This window comes from Lepisma saccharinum, chromosome 14 (assembly GCF_977018435.1).
Source record: "Lepisma saccharinum chromosome 14, izLepSacc3.1, whole genome shotgun sequence".
NCBI lineage: Eukaryota > Metazoa > Arthropoda > Insecta > Zygentoma > Lepismatidae > Lepisma > Lepisma saccharinum.
Window position 1 is genome coordinate 57,269,090 of NC_139242.1, and position 22,486 is coordinate 57,291,575.

General features: G+C 37.5%; 1 protein-coding gene across 6 annotated transcripts in view; it reads right to left on the minus strand.

Moving 5' to 3' along the window:
• Positions 1–16,941, minus strand: part of exd (PBX homeobox extradenticle) — a 532,389-nt gene extending 515,448 nt beyond the window's left edge. The window contains exons 1-2 of one of the 6 annotated variants that reach the window (XM_083135677.1): positions 16,370–16,941; positions 16,040–16,113 (exon numbers count right to left, since the gene is read on the minus strand). In XM_083135677.1, coding sequence (XP_082991803.1) covers positions 16,040–16,113; positions 16,370–16,563 — 268 coding nt within the window. In that variant the 5' untranslated portion in view covers positions 16,564–16,941. The remainder of the gene's footprint in view (positions 1–16,039; positions 16,114–16,369) is intronic. The other 5 variants (XM_083135678.1, XM_083135676.1, XM_083135680.1 and 2 more) reach the window with 5 other exon arrangements.
• Between the last annotated feature and the right edge of the window lie 5,545 nt (positions 16,942–22,486).

Below are 22,486 nucleotides of genomic sequence, written 5' to 3' on the forward strand. Positions count from 1 at the left end.
TTTTAGGCAAGGTAAAAAAAAGGTAAAGTTACTCCGTGGTGGAGGTAGAATCCCATACATTCTGTGGCTAGCTTCAGGGTCCATAGCATAGTTCCTTATGACTAGAGCCCGGAAGTTTGGCAAAATGCCTCTTTTCATCTACTGCATATATCGATAAAATTTTTCCGGATATACGTTTCTTATGTTGTTTCGAATGTTTTGGAAGCCTTTTCATTTTGCCTATTTTGCCTATTTGGGACCCCACTGCCTATTTTTAATTATGCCTTTTTTTGCCTTTTCAATGAAATTTGACATTTTTTTTAAAAAAAATGTGTATATAAATTATTTTTCTCCCAAAAAACGTTGTTGGCATTTATTTTTCTTCCGTTTATTATGTGAATAATTTTCGCCTTATTTAAGTAATATTGAACTCACGCATGTTTCAACATTGCTGAAGGAGAAAAGTGTGAGAAAAAAGTATTTCATGCTGAGTCAGGATATTGCCTTTCGGTTAACATTTCTTGTGCATGATTGACTGCTGAAGTGGACAGGTTGATTTCGAACACAAAGAAGATATTTCTGAAATCTCCCTCTCGAACCCGAAAATTTCAGTAGTTGCGATTGAGCTTAGTTTACCTCAGCAACCAGTCTTGACGAGATAGGGAACCTGGATATCAGCAGCTATATACAAAAACCTTCAAAAAATCAGTGAGGTGATCGATGCTCTTCCAGAAAATGAAGCGGCTTCAATTCGTGAAGTGAAAAAACTCCTGTGCTATTCAAGTTTACTTTTGCACATTATGGTGCATTGCCAGAGACAATTACAATTATAGCATCCATGAAAATCTTCGAGGAATCTATGCAGCATATGATGGAAGTGCCAGGAGAAAAGGGGTGAGCTGTTGCGGAAAAGTGCTAACGGGTAGTGAGTGCAAATGAGGACTTGAAACAATTGAAAACAATTTGTGATATTTTAAAAGGTGAAAATGCTGTTACCAAAATGAGTCCAGCTACATTAGCTTGTTATATGTATGCTCCAATAACTTCTGTCGAAGTAGAGAGATCATTTTCTATTATGAAAAACATTCTCTCTGACAGACGACTATCAATGAATGTTTAGAACTTAAAAAGCACCTTGTAGTTATGTGCAATCAAGACGGAGAAAATTGAAATGCTCTTCCCAATTTAGATTTTAACATTTTGCCAGAAATTATAGATAAAAGTAAGAGACTTCTAAATGTGCCTTTTTTCGGGTTATTTTGCCTTTTTTTTTCATTTCTAGTGCCTATTTACCACATTATAAACGCCTTTTTGCCTGCCTATTTTAACGAAAATAAATGCCTGAACTTCCGGGCTCTACTTATGACTCATCACACAACTGGTAAAAGGCTTAGTTCACGATTTCGCTCATTGTGAATGTGACGTGAACAGCACCACGCTCCAGTCGACTGACGCCCACCAGGTCCCCATTTATTAGTTAGGGGGAACCCCAGAGCCGCTTTATGCATATTGAGACTAATTAGTTATGTAATTGTATTAATATTATTATTATTACGTAACCTATTCTGTTTCAGCTACCTAAGCCCCTTACAAAAAATTTTAGCAACGCCCGTGGAGGAAATACTTCATGCAGCACAGCCCGGCAACAGCGGGCAACAGATTTATGGATATAGCATCAACGAACAAAATTGCAGTAGACGTTAGGAGCTTGTCAGTTGTTCGGTTTTCCAAACAAATTCGATATCTGGAAAACAGTCTCTTTCCAAAAATTCGTTTCAACAGTGACTGAAATAACCACCAATGTGCTGATCCAGGCAACAAACCGGTCGAAGAACAGTTTACAGGGAGAAAATGCAGCTGGCATTGTTTTGCGATTCTCACATCGTCATTATTACTAATTGTCATAGTTTCAGCTTTTGATCAGGACTAAGGCGTTCCAGTTTCATTCCCATAAGAACATGGATCAGCACGCACAACCGTGACGTGACAGTAAGAATCCCTTCTTACGATTTAGCCCGGAGTTGCTACCGCACGAATTATGATCCTACGATGTCTGGAATCTCACACATTGCACAGTCAAGAATAATTGCACTGTGAAAAGAATCTTTGAAAGATTCTACAAAACAGATTGAAGGATATTTGCTACTATTATACATGGAAAAATTTTAAACCATCCAAGCTGACTGCAATTCAATCAATTCCTATAATTATACTGTTCAACAAGAAAATTTGACTTAACTCAATATTTCTCTTTTCAATGCATCGCAAATGCTTGAAAAGCTGTTAGTAATCCTAACAGCTTCCATGGAACACAACATTGTTCACCTTTTTAAAAAGGCTTCTTACTGTTGTTCTTATCTCACGTTTGTTCTTGCTTACATGTTAATTTGAGTCTTACAACTAAATCTGAATATATTACTCTTAATTTTTTAATTCAACGTCAACGTTGAATGCCAAAACTTGTATTAAAAATTTCCAAAATATGCCTCAAAATGTATGTGTACCAAAATAAATAATACACAAAATTAACAGGTATCTCCTGAAATAATAAAAAGACAAATGAACCTTTGCAGGGCACTCACACACACTTCGAAGTGGGTTTGGGGGGAGGGGGTGAGGTGTTGCAAAAAATAATTTACGGGGGAAAAGGACTCTTGTTGCAGCGAAGCACAGAAACACCAAAATGTCACTTGTAACGCTTGTAAACATTCGTATCATTTAAATTGTGAACCAATTTATGCTGGAAAATGCGGTATAAATTTTCTTAGTATTCAAATATGCGTAAATAATATGAATTTTCGTGAAGGAAAACGTACGTCAATGACTGCATATTGCTCCCTTGCTGTCAGATGAACAACTAACTTCTAGCTGCTCTGCTGAATAAATCAATATTTCCAGATACCAAAATGTCAATAATATGATACTTTTGGAAACTGTAAGAATTAAAACACTTGTATCCAAAATCAATAATTAGTAGTTCTAATCTTGACCTGCAACAGACGTAAAAAATAAACACTCCAGGCTGACCTACGAAGCTCTCGAACTTCTCAACCACAAAGTTCTCTCAGTCCCAAATTGTATATAAGACTGACATGCTCGGTCTTGCCAATCACTGGCATATTTGGAGAAGGCTATCGGATTTCTATGACAAAACTATCCTCTGACAGGAAAAAAATAAATAATGCCATATTTGTTCACTTAAAAATTATAATTACTGCCCACATATTGGGACTGTCCTGAAGTTTATGAACAAATGAGAACGGTATTCTCTATTCACGAACTTCTAACATGTCTAAAATGTTTTAACCATAAATCAAGAGGTTTTTTAAAAATAAAATATGAAGAAATATATTTTATTTTTGTTGCTTTTCAAGCAGTTTTGGCTAATCCCGGCGATGAGGATATGTGATTAAATTGCTGAAGGGACACTCACGAACACTCATGCCCAGGCCGGGATTCGAACCCGGGACCCCTGGAAAATATACTTCAACCCAAAGGAAATGAAACAACAGCTGTGTGAAGACAGTTACAAAATATCCTCGGATATTATTAGAATCATTAAATCAATAGGACTTCGATTACCAGGTCATATATCACGCATCAGGATAGAAAAGTATGCACGATCGTTGTTGGTAAACCTGATGGTAAGAGACCTATAGCAACAAAGACAATTTGTGTTGCCGCGGCATGGGCGTTGCCAGAAATTTTTGTAGGAGAGGGGAGGTCAGGCTACTAATAGAACTTGAATAGTAGAAATAATAAGTATTGTTATTATCATTATGTTTATGATTATGTCACAATAACTATTAGAAACCGAAGAAAACAAACCAAATTTATTATATCCTTGGGGAGACTTCCATTACCTCCACCAAATGAGTAAACATCCAGCACAACTATTCTCTTTCTTTATTTTCTTCTTAACATTTCATAATATAGTTAAGAGTACTGAAATGTATACTAATTCCGTTTTGTTATTAACTTTTTACACTTCTCGTTCAAAAGAAAGCTTTGAAAGTTAGGAGGAAATTAGCCATAGTGCTTATGTTGTGTGACCTATCAAATAAAACTTAATTTCTGGAATTCTGAAAGCTGTGAAACCACCTATTATTTCACTTAAATAGAATGCAGAATATGAAAACAAAACTGGTTTCTGTATTTTATACTAAATATTTTCGATTTGACGCATTTTTTATTTTGTTATTCTGTTCGAATGATAACTGACTGAACCTTATTTCCCTTATTGACTATAAAAATAACTATGTTTCTAATTTTTTTGGGACTTGAAATTAAGATTGGCAATTTCCATGGAGGGGGAGCCGACCCCCATGTGCTGCGGCAATAAATCTTCGGGTTTTGGAATGTCACGGAGCTGGTGAATTATAATTGCAACAAGGTGCCCCTGAAGTGAAATCGTAAATACGCCACTGCAGCCCATTGAGAACAATGTTAGAAAGTAAATCGTCTCCTGACGACACACAAATGCACCCTTGAAGGGCTGTAAATCCTGCAACTGCTAAATGCTCAAGTGCCTTCTCTGTCCATGTCCGATTGGATTTCAAGAGTACCCCCCAAAAGGTACAGAGTCACAACAGTAATACCGCCCCGCCATTGTCCAAGGTGCAAAAGAACCCCGTTTTGAAACACACTGCCACGGTCTTACGAGCCAGCATCGACGTCCTCCCAGCCATAGAAATGGAAAACCAAGGCGCCTCGACCATTCTTCGACCCTTCCACATTCTTCTCCTCGTGGCCTCCACAACAAAGAAGCCTATTTTGGATACGAGATTCGCCGTATTTCGAGGCAGCAGTAATGCTTTGGCACCCCGGGCTACAGCAACCTGTTTCTGTAGATCGTGAACAAGCCAGCATGCCCCGCGGCGGCCAAGCCAAGGCGAAGCGACTGGCTTCACAGAAGAAAGAGAAGTGGGACAGCGTGGGCTAAACAAGAGGGACTTCTTCCTCGACGGACAGGAATACGAGACGAGGAACCGCGGTTTACTTCAAAAACCGAGCAACCTCGTTACTCAATCTTGCTCAATACAATTACGCCAACCTCTAATTTCGAGACAATCATGCGCACTCAGGGCTGCTTAAACTAGTGCAATTGAGCTTGCCCAAATTACATCAATTAATTACCTCGGCCATATTCCAATCATGCCGATTTATACACCAGGCGCAAAGTACTGTCGCAGCAAAAGACTGTGCAAGCAAAGCTTAGGGACATGATTGATGAGATGTCTACGTTCAGGTATTTCAAGAACTCGCTGCTGCAACGGCTGTAACTGAAATGTTTCGGAAACATGACTGTGCAATGTAAGAATTGACGTGAACTGAGGGGTGAAAGGAAACCATTTGCATTCGTTAGGCCGCGACAAAATTAACGTCTTATTTAGGTCCAACTGCATTATAATGATGATATTTCTTTGTTTTTCCAGAAGCGGTCAGGTAATCTGCACATTTTCTCTTCATACAATTAAATATGTTTCATTGGCTTTAAACATAAGCTTTTAATTATACCCTAAACACACACAAACACATTAACTATAAAATAAGCGATTATCACCTCCAGCAAAGGCACGCTGGATAATGAGAAGAGTCGAGTCATGTATTTGGAAACTTTTATTATATTTGTTTCCTAGCATAAACCTCGTGCAAGTTTGCTTTCTGGTTCCTTGCTAGATTTTTATTTTGACTTCAACGTCAAGTAATGGAACCGCACACGCTTGTCAAAATTGTACCAGTCTTGTACGAGTATATTAACAAGATGATAATAAGGGATTTGGATTCATTTATGAACGAGAAAAATTTCAATCAGAAATATCCTTCAAGACTCTATACACAAAGTGTCGGTTTGCATTGATTGTCCACGAAAATGCCAATCTTTTTAAGTAGGTTGAATTCATTCTTTGAATGTATACATGGAACACCTAAGTGTGGGATATGTAAACAAAGAATCGAATCAAACACTATTTTGTTTTGGGCAATAGTCTAGTAGTGTTTACTTTCAGAAAGCACTTCTATATTCATATTTTCAGCGACCTACGATGTTTTACGGTAGTCGCTATGTGCCTCGAGTAAGCGAGGTAAATAAAATATAAAAAGTTTCGGCTCCATGAATACTTTTGTACCCGAAAACTTAGAAGTAAAACAAACATTAACTTAATGAAACTGCACGTTTTTCTTAGTTGTTCCTATAAGCATATCGTTACCAGTAGTAACATTGTGAGGGGACTTTCATCTTTACATGAACATCCTAGACGTGCTGCCTGTCATAAAAATAACTTTGGCATATAGCGTGAGCAATTACATAATAGCGAACATAAAAGCCAGGAAAATATGGGAAACTGTCAATATCTCCCAGAGAAATAGTTTATTTACCCTGATAAACAGTTCCTTGTAATTTCGAAATACATGCATGTAATCTGATGTCAATTTGCATGAAGAAGCGGCTCGCCTAGCTAAATAAAATGCATTAGGCTTGCATGGCATTAATTGTAGTTCATAAATTTAAATTTAAAATAAGCTTTCTTTTTCAGCTACCAAACAATGATTATCAAAATTTCTGAAATGTGAATTTCCTGTTTACCCTAGACATTTATATTGACTGAAGTTGCGTTCAGAATTACATGAAGTAATTGGAGTATAGTTTAAATAAAAAATGGATTACACAGAGAAAGATTGAGCTTGCATTCTCTAGAATAACAGATGCATTGTCCATTGTCAGGATTTAAAATAAACAGAGTACAAAACTGACAAAATACCGACAAACAGAAAACCTTTGGTATTTAACACATGAAGGGAATATGTAGTAATGGCATGAATATGGCATACATGTTGAAAAATGTTTGAAATTATGGAAAGTATATGTAAAAATAACTAAAATATGTGATAAATCAGTTCCCTAGTAATTACCCTTTAAAATGTTGACAATAACGCACTCCCCCAGAAATCTACTTAGATCTGTTGCTCCCAGAGAACATCCAATCATACATCTCGCACAGAGACTAAATGTACCCACGCGTATCATAATAATAAATATAATTTCAAGTTCTCATTAAGATTATGATTGTGCAATCTCTTTCAGGTCTGCTATTATTTTTATCCTCCGAGCCATTCATGTTAGACAACATTCCTTTTATGTGTGCATAAAGTACACATTTTGCAGCCGAACTTCACAATAGATCAACCCCAGTAAATCAAATTATTTTGAAAAAAATAGAGCGATTCCCAAATTTAGCACATGGTTATAATTTCTTTAATGTTGCTTCCATTCCGTCAAATTGACCCTGTGTGTTTGAATTGATTTCTCAAACTTCAGTGTCTGCTATTTTACGAACATAGTACAATCACAAGAATGTCGGTGTTATGGAATAATTAGAACACATCCTAAAATCCATAATTCATATTCCCTTTGGCAGACAAGTCTGGAATGGAATCATCAAGAGGCAATACATGACTCCAGGTTGCTTCTCAAAGATACGATGCGAGTTGTAGGAATTTATCAACAAGTCAGTAAGAACGGCATTTTCTTTTCACGACTGTATATTTAACTATCATATTGTATGAACATATAAGGAGGAAATTTGGCTACTTTATAATTCGTGCCGACCTCCGCGGCTAGCACAGCGCGCTTCGAGTCCCAGATTCGAATCCCGGACATGGGTGTTCTTTGCGAGTGTACCTTCATCAGTTTCATCATCTTCGCGATTAGCCAAAGTTGCAGAAATCAATCCATATAATTGGTGCTAGACAATTAAAAGAAAATCATGGCGGCTGCTAACTTCGAAAAATGACTCCACTTTATACTCCAATAAGCTAATTCGAACCGCTGGGCAATATGCCTCCAACGAGGTTCGAACCCAGGATCCCTTGATTACTCGGCTAAACTATGTTGACAAGTTTTAAATGCCGAAGAGCCATTTTCCTCAACATTTTATAACATGTATTTTACAGAAGGTGGCGTAGAAGACTGGACAGCAAAATCGAAACTACCCAGACACACACACACAAAAAGTTGAATGATGAAAAGGTGCAGTAGTCACTCTCCCAGCGACGGAGGTAATCTATGACACAGCAGCCAAGACACTGCCAACAATCTTGAACACCAGTTAAAAATAGAGGCGTTTGTTATTCCCCCTCCCCGCTAATGTCTAGTTAAGCCAGTATATTGACGGGGCAGTAAACTTGCGAAGAGGCTCAAAATAGTTGCAACTTGTTACGAACTGTCTCCTCTTGAGAGAGTCTGGATGGTTTTCCTACTGCACAATGAATGAGGACGCATAAAAAGATTAAAAACAAAATAAAACTTGTAAACAGCCACGGAAAAAATCTAATGATTGAATTTCTTTTTAAAAAAATAGGTGACAACCTCACCGCAGGGAGGAAAAACCACAATTGGGTGCAGTATTAATAATAAACCACCCCCTTTCCACCTTGTGGCCAATTTCACTACGATCTCCTGCAGGGGGAGGGGGGCGCGTGTTTGTTGACGCAAAACGAGAGCGTCGTAAAAAAAAGCAATGTTTTGTTAAAATGAAAATACGTAAAATAACCTCATTACCATTAATGTCCCCTCTCTCTCTCAGCAATTGTTTCCAGCATAAAAAGGGATATAAAAGGTTCTCTAATTGGTTATTGGAGACGCAACGGTAAAAATCCCCCATCCCCTGAGGGCGACTAGATCGATTTGAAACATGCTAAAATAACGCATATAAAAAAAACTGAAACAAAAACAATTGTTTGGCCGTCATTGTCTGGGCATGCAACACAAAACAACTAATCTACTATCTGCCCAAACAATATGTTGCAAATGTACCGTATCGTTAATTTTATTGTATGTAATTGCACATTATATGCAATTTCGCAAGAAAATGGTCCCAAAAATGTAGCGAAACTGTGAAATTAAACAGAAACTGTATGAAGATAGTATGACAATATTGAACCTCCTAGTTTAAGAGTTTTCCTCGCTCAATTATACTATGGTTGTGTAATACGGCACTTAGAAACCATGCGACGAGCAAAGTATATTATTTACGTACAAAGCGAAAAATTTAAGTTCCATTAATTTCCCTAACTAGCACACAAGCCACATGCGCACGCAACCACAAAAACAGTGTATCATACCACCACAAAACAAAAGGGGATAGAAATAATGGAATCCGAATTTAAAAGGTTTCCCTCACATTGGCGTTAAAACTGTGATGACAAATCACATGAAAATGTTTGACTGTAATGAATACATAGCTTGAGGGCGACGATCCAACGTGAAATATACAATGTAATACAAAATGAATTGCCCAAAGAAGCGTAAATTAAAAATACTCATCATCCAATTATAAAATTTAATATCCCATACACCTGCATTTAGAAAGGTGCAAAAATTAAATGTAAATTTTCTGTCATGTTTACAAGTAGAACCATGTAGTTGTCAAAAGTACAAAATACATATAATATCACGTTTTGAAATCTCTTTGTAGTTTACAATACTAAAAAATATAAAATGCTGTACTAACATATCAGCAGTAAAAATGCGATGCGAGGGAAAAAGTTAATGTGGAATAGCATTAAAATGTGAAATACATAAAAATTTAATGATAAATAAATATGGGATGAAAAAATAAGCATGAATGTGAGAAGCAGTGTTGAAAAACTACGAAAACCTATAGGAAACTAGCGATTATACAACTGTACTATAGATAATCGAATAGAAAACGTTTATAGTAAAGATTAAAATCAAAATGAATATACAAATGTAAGAGCGAAAATAAATCAATGCACACACAAAAATACTAATTTCAATTAAATAACCAAAAGCATTGGGTTGAGCTTCCTCGAAAAGAAATAAAAATGCATTATTGATAACAGTTGCTAAATGATAATTTTGGGTACATTGTTCGGTAATTCCAAACAAAGGGTCGTTTCGTGAGAATTTATTTTAAAAATTATGGTGGTGGACAATCAGTTTGTTGTCTATTTAAACAAGCGTTTGTCCAGCAGCATCTACATTTACTTATCTCAAACAATAATTTATTTCCCTGCACGATATTTAGATGGGAAACAAATTTAAAATTGTGAACACAACATCTAGAAGCGTCGCCAGAAATATTTAAAGAAGGGGGGGGGTTCAGGCCGTTGATATAATTTTGTTTATTAGAAATAGTAAAATTATTATCACACTAATAAATTATTTTATTAACATTCACAGCAGTTTTTCCTCGGTTTCTTTTAACATTTCATACTATTAATATATTGAAATGCAGTTACTCAATTTTGTTATTACATTTTACACAGCTCATTCAAGAAAAATTGTGGGGCCTTAAGGGCGGAAGTTTAGTCTCAAATTTTATGTGGTGCGACATCTCTCATAACTATCATATTTTTTGGAATTCTGAAAGCTCTTAAACTATTTATATTTACTCTTTGACTTCAGTTTCAATATATGAAAACAACAAGTTCTGATCTGGTTTGTGCATTATATTTTCAATTGTATAAGCTCATTTCTTTCATTATTACACTGAAATACAACTGAACTAAAGTAAAATGGCCCCTGTTTTTGTAACACTGGAAATGAAAAACTAATTCAGAGGAAGTCGACAGACCGATTCGATTTTGTTCTCGCGTCGTCCATGATAACATTACATCTTTCTCTATAACTACAAGTACTGTTTACATAAGATGGACTCTCCGCAATGGAGGAATGCTGAGTTGCATAAAATTATTATGTAAAAAAAATATAACCTCAGCAGCAATTGGCTCTGCAGTTATGGTTGTGAAATGATGTCGTGAACACATCGCGAATTATTCCCTCCACAACTACAGGAAGTTGAGGAAACTAAAAAAGAAAATTGCCACAAATGTTAGGTTATTCCATGTAAGGACAATCATCCTTGTGCTTTGAAGTAAGCTGTGTACAAAGCATATCCTCGAGGTCCTTCGAGTTCACATAAAGTATGGAACAAGCGCATAATGTACACTATAATTCTTCTTTCTCGAAATTTCCACGCTTGTCATGTTCTTTTTATTAATTTCATTTTTCTGAAATGTGCCTCGGCTTGTTGGCGCACGGGAAAGACATCCTCTTGTGCTCAGGCGGCGTGAAGGCCTGTGGAGCGGAGGTTTGCTATTTGTTTTAAAAAACGAACCAAGTATCAAAATGCTAATTAAAAAAATGTTAAGATCGCAGTCCTCTGATAATTATTTTTATTTCAAATCTTTTCTTTTCAGCACAAGACATTATAGTCATTGTTAATGTTTTCAAACTTGAAACCTAAATAATTCCTCCCACAATAAACAAACAGAACACTCAGCTACATGTGTAAAGAATTATTTTCCTTTACAAGCTCCCGCCCTCCCCAAAATATTCTACACTTCTTTCAACTTGATCAAACGAACATGCATGCACTGCAATAATGCGAAAAGCACGGGGAAATATTGAAACCTGCATCAAAATTAAAAACTATTAAAATAGATTTGAAACCAGTGATCCTATAAACGGTGGCTGTATCTAACTATTAATAGTTATATGCAATTAAATAGAACTGTTAGAAGCAAATGAGAATCTTGTAGGATTTTACTGTATAAATTTCCCACCAAATTTCCTTAACCTCAATTTTTTTTTCTTTAAACTACTTAAAAAATATTTTAACGTGGTATCATTAATCCATAACAGAAATGTAAGAATGCTTTAAAACAAAATGTGTTGCAGAACCTTATAAGTTACAGTGACAAAAACACCAATGCTAGGATAAAATTGTAATATTGTACAACTTTCAGTATAAATCCCTCCCCCCTTCCTGCTAAAAATAGTAATAATTGCCTCCCTTACAAGAAAGTAATTCTAATTCATGCAGCACCTACTAAAAAAACATTCCTGTTTAAAAACTCAAACCCTGTACACTGAAATAAATGCTCAAAAATAACATAACAAAAACGAGAATAGGAACAGCTAAATTCTTACAAGTCCAAAGGTTATAAAAACGTTATTTTGGTATTTCTTGATAGCATGATCTGACCATAATACTATTCACTTTCTTTTTTGCATAATTTGTAAGCAGTGGAATTTACACAACCTGCACAAGGTCTTTGTAATGTGGAATGGACTAGTTCATGAACATTTGCATACAACAATTACTGCATTAAATAGAAAGCAAAAAATCAAGGGAAAATTTCAGACTGTGATGATGCCACAGGTTCCTCAACTATCCTACAATTTGAACTAGGGTGTTAAATTACGGACCCATACATAACACATGCCACGTTTGTTTTATCAACATCATATACTCTCGACACCAGTGAAAATGGCGCAGTTAGAACCGACTGTATGGACATGCTCAAGAAGATACTGCAACTTTTTTTTTACATAACAGAATTGACGTTTTCTAGACTAAAATCCGCAAACCTAAAATAACCTGTCTGGAGATAAGCGAGTGGTATTCCGAAAATAACGAAATTTTAACACTACCTTGAAACTTTTGGAACTATTTCCAACAACTCAAAAAACAAACTTAGAGCATGAAGAAAGTAGGAATAGTTTGAGAGACTTCAGCACCACAAAAAATTATTGGCCATCAATTTTTCAGAACAAAAGAAAAAAAATTACATAACATTGTCGGTCAATTTGCGATATTCTTCTTAATCATGGAAGAATAACAATAAAAATATATACGAACTGTACTGAACACAAAAATTGTCCATTACATTAGAATAAGCAACAAAAATTTTCTAACTTCTGGTTTCTTATGTATATATTTATATACACTGTTGGTAACTGAGGGAGGCATACCCCTAGGCTCTTACCAGGAGAGCTGCGGTTTTACCTGATTCAGAATCGCGTTGTGCCGTTGTTCTGTGGTCGTTAGCTTGCGCGTCAAGTTTCCGTACCTTGAGTTTCTCTAGTGAGGTCCCAGATAATGTTTTCCTCTAGTAATTTAATTTCCCTTTCCCTTCAAAATGGTTGTGATATCCTAAAGGTCAAATTACCCTACAAGCCCTTGGCAAGCAACTTATAAAATGAAAGTGTGATTCTTTTGTTAATTTTTTCTATGCCGACAAAATGTTCCACTAATTTGGGCAAGTCATTACATTACCACCACGGCTATCAAAATTATGTCACTAATTTATTATTTTATATATCAAATAAAAAATCCGAGTATGTAAATCATTGCAGTCCATAACAATCAAATTCTTCTGATAGTCATTCAACTAAAAAAATGTACAGTGTATATCTGACATGTTAATATTTTCCTGGTACTACAGTGATAATGATACACTAATTTCTAAGCATTTTAGATATGGGTTAATTGTCAAACATTCAATGCATGAATGAAAGCTGTAAAAATTGTTCTTTATAAAATATTGTTTTCTTAATTCTCTCATTTCGCCTCACACTTCATAGTTGACTGTAAATAACAGGAATCTATTAATTATAAATAAGAAAATGAAGCTACACAAATATCCATGAAGGATTGAACCCTGGTCTACATCTGGTCTTTTTGTTCACTAGAATAATGAACAGGTAAGGAATAACAGCCATTTGTAACAGCGAATCGGATGGAAGACCTGCAAAGCTGGAATGTGAAAGGGCAAATAAAGCACAGCACCAAGCTTCATTAGAATTGAGATAGAGGCTAGTAAATATAGATAACAAAGAAATCCCGACTTTACCGCTTTTTTCCTCGCAACTCTAAGTACTGTTCTAAACTAATGCTGTTGTTACAGAGCACCTACGCAAGACAAAAAACCAACGTGGAACAGACAAAAATACCGAGAAAGCGATATAAATGAGAAATGAAGAACTTTTGCATAACCAATAAATGGACACTTTACACATCTATTCTTCTCCATCTAAGAGTAAGAATTCATAACCATTGTCTCGAATATACAAGTACAATACAGAAAAGCACGTGAAGGAAACACGTATTCATTTAATAAGAGCAGAAACCTTGAAAACCACGCGGTATGCTATCCTATCTCTAATTAACGCATTACTCTTACGTAATCAATGTGTAGATTAATTCCCAAGGTAGGTTTCCACACTTACTTACAGGGCAGTGATTAAAAAATATGCTGATGCAAGAACGCAAAAATCAGCTAGAAATTCGCATCATCAACGTTCGAATATTTGGAAATTTTCATGGCACAATGGCCCCTCTGTGATGAACGCCATTACAGCTTTTATATTGCGGCAGTGCGTTGTGGTGTTTTGCGAAGGAACTTAATGTGGAAAATATCCAACCACACAAATAGACGATGTGGCTATTTTTAAGCCACTTGGCACTCTCTTTAACTTTTCGCGCGCTCTAAGATATGTGGCCAAGAGAACTTTAAAGACAGGAAGAAAACTGCCTATAAATAATCCTGCGTCTTGACTGTAATCTCGGTGAAAAGTGCTCCTTTTCCCGTTGCTCATTTTATCTTCAATGGCTGGCAACTATGATAAATTGCGCATCACACTTCACTTCTGAAAGCTGCTATTATTTATCCCCTCCTATAGGGCATGACGTTTGGCAGCTCAACCGCGAAAACGTTATAGCTTCACTTACAAGAAAATAATCTTTATCAGCTGTTGCGAATTAATGGGAATTGTACAAAATATCTTAGGTCCGACACCGAGAATAAAAATGTACCATTACTAAACCGTCCAAAACGTTATCTTCCTGTGAGATTGGATCTCTTTCTCACAAGTTTTGGGGACACATAACGTACAGATTTTATTTGAAAGTACACAGTTCTAGCTATGGACTAATCTGACACAGAAAGCAAATTGTTTAAATTGCACTGAATAAGCATGCCCTCCCTATTGTCAGGAATTAAAGTACGAATTCACTTTCAAAATTGATTCAGCATGATCACACAAAATGTAATACATGATCAACACGCTCAGAATCATTTATCAGGTTGCAAGAAAACATCACAGAGTTGATGATTCAGTGTTAAACAAATAAAACCGGCAATTGCCAGCTTTTCAATACAATAGTGTCCCGTGCATAAACAGATTTATTCACCAAAGACAACGGACAAATTAAGCACGATAATGGTTGTGTATTGCCTCCATATTACACAAAAAATATGTGTTTCACTTTAAACACACAGGCTGATAAATATCGTATTTACTAATTCTTCCTCAATTAGTGTAAAATATTTGTAAAACGGATGTGTGCATATGTGGGCACGTGAACAAAAACACATCTAATCAACAGATTTGTTTTATACACGCAAGTAAATAAAATGTCGATTAACGTTTTATAACTTTACAATAAATTTACTTGTGCATTGAGAAATCCAAGCAACAAAATTTGAGAACACTTCACGGCTTATGGCTTATAGGTTTGATGCACAGCAATATATGCATGCACCAAGAAATAATATTGCAGGAGAGCTGATTTACTGTCCAAAATATTATGAAATGGAAGAGTTATTTTTCTCAACAACAGCTGGACACAACTGAATATTTATTATGACATGATTTATTATTTTTTACGAACGGCGTGTGACAATATTTAATCATGAATTACTATTTTGCACAATTCGATTACTTTACTTTTTAAATGTGGCACAGCAGAATTGTTTCTATATATAGACAACACGAATAAATGTCGGCATTATCAACACTTCAGATGCATGTCTTATCTAAATACACGATCCATCTTCACAATGTCAACGGGAAGTTAACTCGCAACGTCACTACTTCATGCTAATCGATTTATATTCGAAGATAGAGATTCGCCGGGCAAAAGGAGAGAAGAAAACGCTCGATCAACAGTCAGCTGTTTCCAGCTTCGACCACAAGCCGAAAATGTTCCGTTGCAGCGTGCGGTCGTCAAGATGTCATCCGTCACTTCCAGCTTGCCCCCTCCCCTCCCAGGGTTTTGTACTCGCCTGTCATGCAGACTGGCAGCAGATTCTGAGTGATTAGGGTGCATCCTTCAACGAACGTGACGGCACGATCGTGAAGGGCTACCTGTACGCATGAACCGTCTTTTCCCCAAGCACTAACCTTCACATCCAACATGGCGGCGCCCATGTTCTCGACAAAACAGAATCACATTGAAAGCTTACTAACCTGTTTTTTCCTTGATTTCGCACAATACGCTGAACAGAGCTGGCTTCATCCGATGGCAATTGAGCGTGTGTTTCCTGCAAATAATACAGGAATAATCACTTCAATGTTCTATGAACTGGGAACAGTATTATTATAAATAATATTACAGGCTAACAACAACACCCATGCCATCACAAAACAGTTGAAGTTTGCTTGTAAAAGGCGATGACGTGCATGTGTAATTTTTAAAATACTATTTAGACCTTTATCGCTTTCGTACACCGTGTATATTTTACACTGAACGCATTGCTTACGAGAAAAAACTGTGGATGCACAAAAATGAATACTTGCCTCGCTTGAGCCTCGTCCAACGATTGGTCCGTGATGTTCATGATTTGTTGTAAAATTTCTCCAATATCTTGTTTTCTTGTTTCATCTGGTGTCGTGGGCCCTTGGCTAGGATCCACAGGTTGCAAGCCGTAAGGTTGGGGCATCATTCCGACCTGAGAACTAACGGGATGCATCATACGACTTTGTTCGTCCATAATTCAACACAACAAGACAAGCACTTTTGCCTCGGCAAAAACCCGCCCGAGCAAAACGTATCGCTCCACTTATGCACTGCTAATAATCACCACTTCACCACGAGCCACACAGCAGCTTGCCGACGGCATGTGTCCCCCAACTCACTCTGTTTAGAACACTAGTAAAATATGGAGTTCGGGTACAATAGTTTTGACAGACAGGGGGAATGATATGGGGAGGGTTCTAGCGTTATGCCACTCAAAGTCTGAACGCCATAAAACCTTCAGTCCAAGTGCCATTTAGGGAAGTGAGGCTTTGAAAAGCAGCCAATGAGGTTGCGAGTTTGCGCGTCTATTTTCTCTACGAACGCTGCCAATCATGAGGGGCTTCGAGACCAAGTTCCGGTCGGGAAGACGCCGCGCACTGTTTTACGCTCGCTGCACGCCGTATTGATTACCCCAGGGCCACGCCGCTTGCATGAAAAGATTCAGAATATATCCCCTTGTAATTTCTTACAAAAACTTTACTTTCTCGTGCAGGAATATTCGCAAAACTGATTCTCAAAGAAAGCCCTCGCTCGCTCGCCAAGCTGCGAGGTTCTTTGTGTCAGTCTGGCGGGTTGGTCCCGCCCACATGAGCAGCTCGGCTCAAGGTCATATCCACAAGAAAACAGAAAATAAGCAATTTCTAATAAAAGATAAAAAACGGGAACAATTCTAAAATTACTAAAAGCTTGGAAAATCTTTTATTAGTTATTAATACTAGTCTCGTTACTGCTCGGGGAAATTTCAAGCGAAAACACGCGATGGCGCCTCACGAATATTTACGTCATCGTAAACTAAGACAAATGACAGCAACATGGCTGCCAGGGTTGGGCTACTCGAAATCAAAACAAACCACACGTTAGCCTGCGCCGTGCGGGAAGTCGTCTCGAGCGTGTTCCTCGAAGGGAAATTGATCTGTAAGTGCATGTATGTGTGCGTTGTCAGTGAGAGGGAAGGTTTGTAGGACGTTACATGTTGTATTGTTGCTTATTTTCCATTCTCGGCTAGCTAGAGGCAGCTTCTCTAGCTTGCCTTGGTGCAGTAGTATGAGGTGCTCGGACTTTGTATATCATGCACCCTGACAACGGGAGGAGGAGCATGCACCAGATAAATCAATCAAACGGCCCTAACTTCCCTCCTCTTTTCGATGCTCAAAAACTTCCACGGGGGGTCTACGAGTTACTTCAGACACAGCACCCGAGTCGGTCGGTGTCACACGGCTATCCCCACTCCTTGAATCGGCGTGTAAGCGAGAGTAAGGACGATTTAACAAACTCTGGCAATGGCCTTAAGTTAACCATGACTAACGTAGTTTGTTTACATCATCCCTTGGTCTTGTTTGTTGTTGTTCACTTTGTGCACATGAACTAATCGAGACATGTACGCTCTGGCAAGGGTGACTTTACGAGGGGGTATACTTTGTACCGTGCTGAACATACATGAGTAGGGTCCCCCCACACACATTCTCGTTGTAGACCAAAGCGGAGATGGTGTGATCAGAACCGAGCTCCTGCAGCCTATGCCCCTCGGACAAATTCCTGAGATCACCTATTGAGGGAATCGAACCTGAGCATATTACAAATTACTGTACTGCTACTTCCTGTTAAGGAAGTAAAATTAATTATACACTGTTTAGAATTAGATATTTGTAGGATTTGGGGATGGGCTTCAGTCCCCGGAGCCCTCCCCCTGGCTGAAACAGCGCGCTACGACACCAGGGGTCCCGTGTTCGAATCTAGGCCTGGGCACGGGTGTTCTTTTGAGAGTATCCCTTCATCACTCATCCTCATTTTCGCAAATAGCCAATAGTGCCAGAAAAGCGAAGTAAAATAAACCAATCAATCAATCCAGCCCGGGTCACTCTCGTGCAAGTCAAGACTCTCCGTTGATTGGATCAACAAGGTTGCTTCTTTCTCTTTACTATTGTTCATGAATATACTTTTTTCTTTTAAAGATACGAGTCCCCGATATCGAACTGGTAGCGTCGTCGTCTTGTAATCAAGGGGTCCCGGGTTCGATACCCGGTGGAGTTACATAGTGGTTCGGATCCCACTTTTAACTGTGGGTCCAGTCCCGATTAACCTTACTGTGCATAAAGTGGACTTAAAACACCAAATCAATCAATCTTTTAAAGATATCTGAGGCTTAGAGACCTGCAGTTATATCACCACCACCCATAGGCATTCCATAGAGAGCCATTTGGGAAACAAGCAGAACCAGAAAAGTGTTAAAGGGGCCGAGACACGGGGGGGGGAGGAATGTGACTCTTCCTCCCCCTTTAACGTCACCACTGTTTCCGCCGAGATGCCTATGAAATGAAATCAAAACACTAATAATAATACATTCTTAGTCCACTTGCTTTATATTAAGCCCGAATCACACGGAACTGGATACCGAGTTAGTTGACTGCTGAACTGGATACCTGCCCGGATGTAATGGCTGTCTGGCTTCTTGACTGGTTTCGAGGAATAGGACATGTTCTAATTGCTATTGGCTTTCCTCAACTGGATTCTATGGAACAGCCAATCAGAGCAAAGTTTGGCCATGTGAACATAATCTGTGAGTTTGCAAAGGGGAGTTTTTTGTCTGTGGTTTCCGAGTGTTGTCTGTTTTTCTTAGATTCTCGATAAAAAAAATGGAAGGAGATCACGTGCAGTGCATTCGTGTTCAGTTCATTACAATTTAGGTATTTATGCAAAGCGATGAGATGTTTGGTTTGGTTTGACTTGGTGTTTTAAGTCCACTTTATGCACAGTAAGACTTATTGGGACTGGTATCGGACCCGGGACCCCTTGATTACAAGGCGACGTCGCTGCTACTGCGCCAAATGGGAGGCCCCATTGATGAGATGTGTACGTGACAAATGTGATTAGCCGAAAATGAAAATCCTTATTATTACATGTGTATTAAATTAAATGTTTATTTTTTTTTAAAAAAAAAATGTGAATGAATCCTGCAAATCTCATCCTATGAATATGCATACCCGAGTTAATTCAAAAGCTTGTTCGGTACGCATTAATTACCATATTTTCTCGAGCCAATCTCTAGTCAAGAGGTTTTTTTTTTTAAAAAATTTTCAATAGAAGCACAAAGCAGTAATTCTCCTACAACATTCTTCAAATTGCTCGTCCATCTTTACAGATTGTCTGCTCTGCGCAATGTCTTATGGGGGGAAAAAGTATATCGACAAGTACGGTAACACAAGTATCGTGTCAGGACCCTGTGGCTGAGTGGTTAGCACATCGCGCTGCGACGCAAGGGGTTCCGGGTTCGAATCCCGCTCGTGCATGGTTGTTTGTGAATGTCCATTCATCAATTTCATCACTCATCCCCATCCTCGCAAATTAGCCAAGAGGCACAAAACGCCAAGTAAAATAAAATCAATGAATCCTACTGGAAATCCAGTTCCGTGTAATTCAGGCTTTAGTTTTAAATCGCAAAGCTGTCCCTCTCGTGCCCATCACACGGAACATAGAGCTCTGGTTCCACTGTATGGTAATGAACCCTTTCTTGATAATAATAGACTCCCATAGTTCTTATTTATCATTTGCAGCAGCCCACCATTAATTTTCCAATCATGAAACCGATTTACAAAAGTGGAGAAATTTTCAAATGCCAGGTGGTATTTAATTGGAAAGGATTTTAAGGTGCAATATTATAGTCGGGAACGGGAAAAAAAGAAGTTCTGAATTATTTTTTTCAAAATGGTGCAAGAAAAAGTGCTTCATTCAGATCTAAACCAGGTACATTAACATTCTTTATTCAACACAGTAGCAAATATCATAATTTATGGCAAACATGTTGTAATTTATACTATTTATAGCGTTCTGCTCTACAAAATGAGACGTAGCTGATCAAGAAGAGTGAAAATTATTTATTTTTCTGACCAATTTTTCAACAAAACATGAAGGAAAATGGTGCTGAAACATCAAAGAACGGGTAAAAAGGGATAAATGCCATAATCTGAACAAAGTGTGTTCATTTTACTTAATTTAATGTCCTAAACGATCTGCATGAAAACAGCTATATTTTTGCAAAGGTGCTACACCTTAAAATCCGTTCCCTCAGTAATTGTGTTAAATCAACTGGAAATGTGTTCATAATTGTTCCTCATAGCTCATCCCTTTATTTACAGTTAAATAAATAAAATCTATATACCTCCAAACACTATCGATAAAATTATCGTGCCTCCCCGATGGCGCCGTGGGAACGTCGTCGCCTTGTGAACAAGGGGTTCCGGTTTCGATACCTGGTTGAGGCACAGAGTGGTTCGGATCCGACTTTAAACTGTAGGTCCGGTCCTGATTAAGCCTATCTGTGCACAAAGTGCACTTAAAAAAACAGAATTCAAACTATCGGAAAAATTACTTTATTTATTTATTTTTATCATCAAAACATGAATCTCAGATCCAAAGAGGTTAACAAAAATATTCTTAACTTGCAAATTTAAATAAACTGGAAATTTGGTGACGAGTCCCTCTTGCTTCCCAAGCTACACATAGGTGGACCTGGTTCTCCGAGATGTAATTGTTACAAATAAAGTGTTAGACTCCCTTCTAGCTTATTATTAGCAAACGATTAGCCCTAGATTTTTTGGGGGAAAAATTCGGATTATTTCAGACGAATAGGTGAATCTGGGAGCATTTTGAATGCTGATCACGGAAATGACATCCATTTTTTCCCATGGCGTCAGGATTTTTCACAATTTCACAATCAAAATTCTCATATTCGCCCTAGCATTACTACACCTATTACAGAACGCAATAAAATACATTTTGAAACAAGGGAACTTTCAGTTGTTTACAAACCAATAGGTGATTCTGGAAGTATGTTGAAGGCTGATAACGGACATGACATAATTGTCTCTCCACGTCAGGATTTTTCCCTAGATCAGGATTTTTCTCCATTGCATTTTGGACATTTTGTCAAGAAAATTTTTATGAGGGATTTTTATGAACTTACGTAATCAAAGTTTACAATTTTCATGCCAATGTGTCTTGTGATGATAGAAGGTGGATTAATAAATCCTTACTATTCTATGTGCATTTATAGTTCAAAATAGGAGGATTTGTATTGTAGAAAACCAATATTTTACTACCATCTAAACAGAGCCATCTACTGAGAAAATGATGGAACTACACATTTTATTGTGAAATTATGGCAGTTAATATATTGCTATTTTAAAAAAAATCTACATGTGATGGGTGAATATGGATTTCAGTTTTGGAATCAGCATACTGAAATTTTCCAGAGATACAAGTCATCTGCGAGTCATCCAAAACCATGCAGGCCGATGCAATAGAATGGAAAGGCAGTTAGTGAGAAAAGAGAGATTAAATCGCCGCTGAAACTTGCTGCTAGAAAAACGATTCGAATAAACGAATAGAAAGTCTGTTACTAGGAAACGAAAGATGTTATGTAATGTTCATCAAAACTCATTGCTGGGAAACGATTTAAATAAAATGGTCTGTTGCTAGAAAATGAAAGATGTTAGTAATGGTCATCAAAGTTCATTGCTAGGCAACAATTCAATTAAACATATTGGGAGTCGGTTACTGGGAAAGAAGAGGTCTTAAACAACTATCTTCACGGTTCATTCCTAGGAAACGTTTCGAATAAATAAGTGGGAAGTCTGTTGCTAGGAAATTAAATGTGTTAAGTAATGGTCAAAGCTGATTGCCAGGAATCAATTCAAATAAACGAATTGGGAGTTTGTTGCAAGGAAACGATTCATTAGAAAGATATGTTCACAGTTCAATGCTAGGAAACGATTCAAATAGAGTGAAAAGTATATTGCTACGAAACGAATGGTGTTAGGTAATGGTCATCATAAGAGTAGAATTTGGAAATATTCTGTTTTGAAATGTGTCACTGTTTTATTTAATCAGAATTAGTGAAG